Source organism: Eretmochelys imbricata, chromosome 1 (genome assembly GCF_965152235.1).
Source record: "Eretmochelys imbricata isolate rEreImb1 chromosome 1, rEreImb1.hap1, whole genome shotgun sequence".
NCBI lineage: Eukaryota > Metazoa > Chordata > Testudines > Cheloniidae > Eretmochelys > Eretmochelys imbricata.
Window position 1 is genome coordinate 9,451,612 of NC_135572.1, and position 9,001 is coordinate 9,460,612.

Consider the following 9,001-nt stretch of genomic DNA (forward strand, 5'->3'; position numbering starts at 1 on the left):
CGAACCTTTCTCTGCCTTAGATTGTAAGCTTTCTGGGATTGCCACAGCCCCCCTAAGTACAGCCCCTAGCACAACGTGGCCACAATCTGAATTGGGATCTGTTAGTGATGGTAAAATAGCATGCAGACCTGTATATTTGCCAGAGATACGACTCTTGGATTTTGTTTGCCTGTTTGATTTTTGATATTCTTATGTGTGAACAAAGCTTCTACCTGGCCAGATGGGGTTTTTAGTACCATGAGAAAAGATAAGGAACAGAGTCAAAGTGTTGCTGGGTATGGTGGGAGTTTGATATGCACAACTCCTCTCCCAAGCCAAGGTCAAGCAACCATTTGGGAGGGGCGAAGGGATTGGAGGAAGTATAAGAAACATTAAAAGCCACAGAAACAGTGACCCTGAAACACAACCTCACTTCCTACCCCTCCCTTGGGGTACAAAAGAGGTGGTACAGGAGCCCCCAGACTCACAACCCTCCAAAATGGAAGATGACCATAAATTGTAAGGGGTGGGATCAGGTGAGTGCACTAGAGGTATAATTAAGCCTGCTAAGAAAGAGGAGAAGGGACAGGGTCAGGAAAACCTTTACTGGTGTACAGAGCTGTGATTATGCTTGATTAACCCCAATAAACTTTGCATTGCCTGCACTTTGGACTCTGGCCTTCTGCTTTCTGTCTGCGTGACAAGAACCAAGAGAGTGTGAGGGGAAGCCCTAACAGGATTGCTGGGCCCTTTTGTTATGCAAATTGTAATATCAGAGGGTAGAATCTGGGGGGCGCACAGAATGAAAAGTCTAATATTTTCTGCTGAGTTGATGTTAGAGCTCTATTTTGTTATGAAATTATAAACGGTTTTGGGACAGGGAGGGAAGCTACAGAAATATTTAAAACCCTATGTAGTGAAAACGAATCCACTTACTGTGCCCACACCTACATCATAAAATACATTGATCGCAGTTATTTCCATAGAGTACAAACACCCTTGATTGTTCATTGTAAAGATCCCTCCTCTATTGACACAACCAACAAGACAATCTGTTCATAACATCAGGCGAGCCTCCCAAGCAGAAAGCTGTTCATCTCTCCCCAGAGATTGCCAGGACAGCTGATATCTATCCCTTTTAACCCTACCTAGCTCCTACTTTAACATAAGAACGGCCAGACTGGGTCAGACCAAAGGGCCATCTAGCCCAGTATGCTGTCTTCCGACAGTGGCCACTGCCAGGTGCCCCAGAGGGAATGAACAGAACAGGAAATCATCAAGTCATCCAAATCATAAAGTGATCCAATCATAAAGTGACTTTAGACACCTAAATCTCAAAATCAGGCCCCTCCAGGGTTCACAAAGCCCCTGCTCAGCTGCCCCTGAACCCTGTAGGTGCATAAAATCACTCAGCACCTAAATTTTTGCAGTAACCAATTCCGTAGGCTGCTATATTTCTGCCTCTGAGCATGTGCACTGCAACCCCATGCCAGCCCTGTTACCTGGGGTCTTAAAACCCAAAGCAGCGGTAACTTAACTGTTTCACTCCAGGCGGTGTCAGGAATCAATCAATAGGAACACAGCGCTTCTGGCTGATGGAAGATTGATACAAACAAGTGTGCTCTTATCTAAAACTTTATCAATCTAAAACACAAAGCAAAATAAACTCTTCCCTGCCTTAGATAGCAGGAGGTATCAGTTAAATATTTAAGCTAAACTCATTAACTTTTACTCAGACCCATCTAGGCCTGAGTCCCTGTCCCCGCACCCATGTTTTCCCCTTGGGACGGGGATCTTTAACTTTTAACTGTGCTTTGAGCACCCACTTGGGGCTCAGCAAATTCATCAGCCCTGATTTGCTTAGGACTTGCTCGGGCTGAGCACATGACCATTATTAATCTTGCCAGTAAGTACATATTTCACTGAAGAATGGACAGTTTTCAGTAACACAGAAGACAATCCCACCAGGTATTCCCACTGGTGTGGGAATTCTACAGTGGTTCACAGTCATGCTGGAAGGGCATAATGCATGGGGTCCCACAGGAATCCGTTCTGGGTCCGGTTCTATTCATGTGCATGGAGATAAAGGGACTTGGTGAGTTGTGTGCTGGTCTGTTTGCTGTTTGTCTCCGGTGGGTCGTGTGGCTGGGGTTTGGGTCCCTGACCAGGCCAGGTGACAGAGGTCTCTGTACCTCTGAGAGAGCCGTGTGGCTTTGACCCGTGAGCCTAGGATCAGCCCTGGTGTTTGACGTCTGAGTCGTCGATCACCCCGTTAGCCACGGGGCAGAACTAAGCAGCGAGGCACACAGTGAATAAGGTAGCTGCCGAGCAAACACTTGACCAGGCACTTGGGTGAGGCACTGAACTATTCAGTTATAACGTTATTTTAGCCCCATTCTCTAGGATATGATCGACAGACCTGCCTGGCCCGTTGGGATCTGTGTACTGTGAAGCAGTTTAACGGCACTTTTGAGTAAACACAGCAGCACAAGGTACAGTATTTCCATCCCCCAAGAATCCTTTAGAAAGTGAAATCAGGATTTCCCCACAACTACTGCCCACCCCTCCAGCTGAGAACTGAATTTCAGGGTCAAACCCACCTCCATTATGGCTGGGCTGCCATCCGTGAGAGAGCAATTCCTGCCTGGGAAATCCCAGGTACTGAATGTGGAGGATGTTTGGGTTTGGTGTGTTCTTTCCCCCCACATTGCCACTGACGTTCCTGATGGATTCTCCTACAGCCGCACCGGGGAAGTTGGAACAATGCTGAGGCCTCTGCTGATCCCCTTGACATACTTCTGTCTTCACACCTGGCTGGGAATCCCTCAGGTAAGCTCTTGAGCTTTGCCTGGGAAGCACTCTGTGTTTTCTCGTGTTTCTGCTCAAGGCTATGCAGGCACCCACACTGCCTTAGACCCATAGACGTGTAGGGCTGGGAGGGACCGTGAGAGGTCATCCGGTGCAGCCTTGTGGGCTGAGGCAGGACCAAGTGTACCGAGACCAGCCCGGAAAGGTGCTTGTCTAATAAGGGCCCCACAATCCCTTCCGCAGTGGCTGGTAGGGGAACCCCGGCCCTCCCACAAAACTGGGTTCCAGTCCAGGGACCCTCTGAGCAGCAGCCAAGGTCTGTTCTGTCAGACTCCTTGCTGCTGCCTCCCTGGATATCTTCCTACCACAGCCCTTTTCCAGACCGCACAGCCTCCCCCGGCTCACCCTTCGTTCAGGGCCGGGCTCGTAGGGCTCCCCTGTCGAATCCCCCAACACAATCCCAAACCAAAAGAACAAAATTAAACCAATTTCTGCCTGGCTTGGGCTTCCTCCTCACCCTGCAGCAATCTCCCTGTTCCCCTCAGGTCTCTCCACTCTTTACTGCCGGGAGAGGGACTGCCGAGGTCTTTCCCCTCTCTGCAGCCCCTCAAACTCCAGCCCAAATGCCCGCTAGGCTTTACCAACACTGCCTCCGGCTTCCTCCTGACCTGAGGCAACTCACCTCTGGCCGCAGGCTTCACTGCCCCCAGCCTCCCAGGCCTCCTCCTGGCTCTGGGCTCTCCAGTTCTGGCTACAGGCCTCTCTCTCCTCCTTTAGCCCAAAAGGGGACATCCCCAGGCAGGTTTGACCACCACCTGTGCATAGCACCCCCACGGGTGCCACCCTATAGCCTAAAGAGCTCCTGTTAACCCCTGGTTAACCAGTGTGGGGTTAAAACAACCCACCACAACAGTGTTGCCGTCCTCCATGCACGTTCTAGGGTTGGATCCTGGATGGAACCATCCCACAGGCACCGTCAGGCCTGGAGGCAGCCCACTGAGGTAAATGGGGGTGGTTTCTAGATATTCCATTGGGAATGGATTGGGATCTCAGTCCCTTCTAGCCCCTTCCCATGCCTCTTGTTCCCCAGGCTTTGTCTTCCCTATTAATGTATCCCTTCCTGCCTTTCTTCCCAACCTCCCCCTCCCCACACTATATCTATTACACTAACAAAGTCCCCAGTACACTAAAAATGAATCTGTTATGATTACAGGGCTTGCTGGTCCTCGCGTGTGCCGCCCCCACCAAAAAAAAATCATGGAGCCAACATAACATTTGCCAAGCAACACACTGAGTATTCTGCCTATATGCTCCCCCCCTTCCATCTGTCTTGTCTGTTTAGAGGTAAGCCCCTAAGGGCAGAGACCATCTCTCAGTGTGTTTGTACAGGGCTGAGCACAACGGGGCCCCAATCCTGGGTGTGACCTCTAGGTGCTATTGTAACACAAATGCTAATGTGACCGTGTCATAAATATAAAGGGAAGGGTAAACCCCTTTAAAATCCCTCCTGGCCAGAGGAAAAACCCTCTCACCTGTAAAGGGTTAAGAAGCTAAAGGTAACCTCGCTGGCACCTGACCAAAATGACCAATGAGGAGACAAGATACTTTCAAAAGCTGGGAGGAGGGAGAAAAACAAAGGGTCTGTGTCTATCTGTGTGTTGCTTTTGCCGGAGACAGAACAGGAATGGAGTCTTAGAACTTTTAGTAAGTAATCTAGCTAGGTATGTGTTAGATTATGATTTCTTTAAATGGCTGAGAAAAGAGCTGTGCTGAATAGAATGACTATTCCTGTCTGTGTGTCTTTTTTGTAACTTAAGGTTTTGCCTAGAGGGATTCTCTATGTTTTGAATCTAATTACCCTGTAAGGTATCTACTATCCTGATTTTACAGAGGTGATTTCTTTTTACTTCTATTAAAAGTCTTCTTTTAAGAAAACTGAATGCTTTTTCATTGTTCTAAGATCCAAGGGTTTGGGTCTGTGGTCACCTATGCAAATTGGTGAGGATTTTTACCAAACCTTCCCCAGGAAGTGGGGTGCAAGGGTTGGGAGGATTCTGGGGGGGAAAAGACGTGTCCAAACCACATTTCCCAGTAAACCCAGATAAAGTTTGGTGGTGGCAGTGGAAATCCAAGGGCAAAGGGTAAAATTAATTTGTACCTTAGGGAAGTTTTAACCTAAGCTGGTAAAAGTAAGCTTAGGAGGTTTTTATGTAGGTCCCCACATCTGTACCCTAGAGTTCAGAGTGGGGAAGGAACCTTGACAGACCGTATGTTTCCTTTATTCTCCCAGGCAAAATGTCAGGTGGAGCTGAGCATGATGGATGACGCTCTTGATGACCAATATCTAGGATGTGCTGAAAAAATGGATAAAATTGCAACTGAACTGCTAGAGAACGAAACGGCCACGTCCTCGCTGTTTAGGACAGTGTGGGAAAAGTCAAAACTAAAATGGGATCTTGTAAAGAGAGAGATTTCTCTGCCCCCAGACTTTAAGGATGAGTTTGGAAGAGCCTTAGTAGCCTATACAGACAACACCACTGAAAACAGCATCATAACTTTTTCAACCATATTTAATGATGCAGTGAGTGGGACTAAGAGATCTCGAGCAGATTACATGGCCCATTTCCAGTTCAAAGCCTTTCATTATTATTTGACAAGAGCTTTGCAGCTCTTACGAGGGAGGTGTGATGTGACGTATAACATGACGCTGTACCGGGGCACTAAGTCTCAGTACAGCGGATCAGGTCTCATCAGGTTTGGATACTTTGCCTCTTCATCTGTTAATAAACAAGAGGCTGAGAGATTTGGCACGGACACGCTCTTCACCATCCACACGTGCTTTGGAGTGAAGATCTGGACCATCTCATACAGTCCTTCCCAAGAAGAAGTGTTAATCCCAGTCCATGAGATATTCAGTGTGTCCGTAGGAAAAGAGAACAACAACTTTGTCCTCCAGAGCACAAACCGGACCTGCAGCCATTTTAACTGTGCATACCTGGGCGGTGAGTACTGGGCTGAACACGAGAAATATTTGTGTGGGGCTTTTTGCTGTGGTGAATTTGAAAACCCCATTTCAGGGAGAGCTGATAAGAGTGATGCTGACTTGCTACCAGGGCTGGGGGAGACAGGCTGCCACGACACTTGCTGCTAGAGAGGGCTCGGGTGGGTGGACACTGGGTCCCAATCGCTCCCTGAGGAAAGAAGGTGCCTAGACATCATGGTGATTGGAGCACCAGGAAGACAGGTGAAGGCCCCAAACCACTGCGAGTCTTCAACACACACACACACCCCGTACAGAGTCCACAGGAGCCCTGGCAGAGCAGCTGTGGCTCCTCAGACACGGCACCGCAAATCCACAGGCTGTGGAAAAGGGAACAGGCAGGTAGCCTAGTGTGCAGATGGCACATTATTTGGGGCGGTCAGGATTAGGGACGACGGTGAGGAACTTCAGAGAGATCAACCAAGTTGGGTGAACGGGCATCACAACATCAGGTGAAATTCACAGACACACATTCAAGGTAATGCACATTGTGAGGGATAATTTCACTACGTTGTTAATGAGCTCTATCAACTCAGACAGAGACTGGGACATCATTGTAGAGACTTCAGTGCAAATCTCAATGAAAACCTCTGTTCAATGTGCTGCAAAGTCTATAAAGCAAACAAAATGTTAGCATGTGTCTGGAATGATGGGATGGAGAATGTGAAGATTTAGTTTTGTGTTTTGTTTTTTTTTAATAGTCATGGACAAGTCACAGGCAATAATAAAAAATTCACAGCCTCATGACCTGTCCATGACTCATACTATATACCCCAGACTAAATCTTGGATGTTCTTGGGGGCTCTGGGGCGCCCACTGGTGCTCAGGGTGGGGAGAAGGGTGCAGCCCAGGACAGTTGCTGCTTCTGCTGGTGGGGGGCGTCCCCACGTCCCGGGACCACTGCCGTGCGGGAAGCACAGTGTGGCTGGCACCAGAGCCTCCTGCGCTGCTCGGGTGGCCCTGGGGTCAGTCGCACCTAGGAGGTGTGGAATTCACAGAATCCGTGACTTCCATGACCTCTGGGACAGACTCACTGCCTTAATTATAACACTATTATATGAACCAGGAAAGAGTGCCCCATTGAGATACTAGTTTTGGTTCTGATCACATAGCTCTAAAAGATTTGTTAGTGGGGTGGAGAAAGTTCAGTGACAAGGGATGAAAGTGATCAGAGGTCTGGAGAGGTTTCTACTGGAGAGACTGGGATGATTGAGCTAAGAGAAAAGACATATAAAGAAACATGATGGAGATATACAAAATAATAAATGAGACACAGGAAATGGCAGCGTATAATTTACTACTTTCTCATAAAACAAGAATAAACTGAAGGCAACATATTTTAACTAGTAAAACTGTATGCCCTGTTATATAAAATGCAGGGTTAACTTGTGGAACTCATTGCCATAATGTTGCCATGACTCCAAAAGCTCAGTAGAATTAAAAAAAAAAGTAGTAGCTATTTAGACAGTTAGGATAAACTAATTATTTTTAGAAGAGCAATAAACCCTTAGGCCTGAGGACAAAAGGCAGTCACTAACTGCCAGGGTTGGGGAAGAAATTTCCTCTGTGTACGTTATTCCCCTCCACAGTTTCTTGCAGCTTCCCAATACAGCTGGGCCTCATCTCAATCAGGGACAGGATACCAGGCTAGATCCAGTCCAACGGTTCCTATGTTTCTTTGGAAATAGTAGAATGCAGTGGAAAATTCTACCTGGGCAGATCCCATCTCATTGACCCTCTCCATTTTGTACCGTAGGAAAGAGGACCGAAACATGTGTTTACAATTCTGGTAAGAAAGAACATTTATTTTCAAAAGAATAAAAAGAAAACTCGCCCTCTGTATTGAAGTGCAGAGCACAGAGCAACCCCACCAGGCAAACATGTCACATGAAACCAATTGAGAAATAAGTGGGGTTAACTGTGTGTTCTGTCTATTTATCCAGGTTCTTGTAGGGAGCTCATGACTAGTATCTGAGCACCTTCACATCTGACTCAATTACATGCACAGTTAATTTCAGAAAATAAATGTAAGGAGAACAACCCCTTAGAGCACTAATGATTCAGCTTCATTGTTCTGAACTAAAGGCTGAACACACATCCCCTCACCCAACACCACAAGTGTGTCTATCTCTCTCCTCTCATAACTAGACCCATTCTGTCCAGTGGGGCGACATCCTCCCAAAGGACGAAACAGGACCATTTTACCAGAGCTCGGAAAAATCTCAACAAAATATTTTCTCATTGGAATTTGACAATTTGTCAAACTCTAAACTTTTTGCAGAGATGGTTTGATTTTGACACTGTTCTGTCAGAACGTTGCCTGGGTTCTGGCCAGCTCACCCGCCTGGCTCCTTGGCAGCTTGGCTGGCAGGCTGCCTAGGAGTCATTGACCCCAGGACTTCCAGTGCCCCCGACTCTGGGACAGCCTGCTTGGTGGACTGTCCCAGAGCTGATGCTCCCTTCCCTTGTGTGGAGAATTTCAAGATTTGGGGGGTTTTATTCCATGTCAGAACAAAAGCAAATTTTGAAATATCAAAATCTTCCATGAAATGGAATGACCCTTCTCTGCCCAGCTCTACATTTTCCCTAAAGCAAATTAAAAAAAGAAACAAATGGGGTTACTGGTGTCTGAAGCCAGTGTTTCATAGACTTATGTCTTCATTATTCATAACTGGTCTGGAATACACTTGTGGCAGACAAGCTCCAAATCAGAGCCTCTGGGACTGGCTTGGGTGAAACGTGCTCACTAATGATTGATACCAAAGGAACAAGCAGGCTGAGGAGGAGGAAGCAGCTGTGTCCAGCTTTAAGGATCTCTGTCTGTATGAAATAATTTCCTGTCAATTCTTTGATCCGCTTTATCCGCTTTTTCCTATTAACAGCTACCAGAAGAGGCCTGGCCTTCCGCAGTGAGCTGAGCCCTTCACTGTTTGGAGGATCCATCATCCTGGTCCACGTTGCTGCTTTGAAGCTGTTTGCTGGTTTCTAAATTGTCCTATTTGTGTCACTCACTTCTTTCCCTCTAGCACAAATCATGGTGATGGGACTTGCCAGATCCAAAGCCATCCTGCTATTCTGCCCGCGTTCCAAAGGGAAACCAGGAACATGGAGGGAGTGTCACTGATACCTGCTTGGGCAAGATTTGATTATACATTACCGATGAGTAGATCAAAA

The 9,001-nt window shown here is 47.2% G+C and overlaps 1 protein-coding gene across 1 annotated transcript; it reads left to right on the plus strand.

The window, feature by feature from the left end:
• Positions 1–2,098: 2,098 nt before the first annotated feature.
• Positions 2,099–9,001, plus strand: LOC144279854 (ecto-ADP-ribosyltransferase 5-like). The gene is made up of 4 exons (XM_077841548.1): positions 2,099–2,808; positions 5,078–5,789; positions 7,584–7,616; positions 8,710–9,001. The coding sequence occupies exons 1-4, from the start codon at positions 2,587–2,589 to the stop codon at positions 8,814–8,816; spliced, it is 1,074 nt and encodes a 357-aa protein (XP_077697674.1). The 5' UTR covers positions 2,099–2,586; the 3' UTR covers positions 8,817–9,001.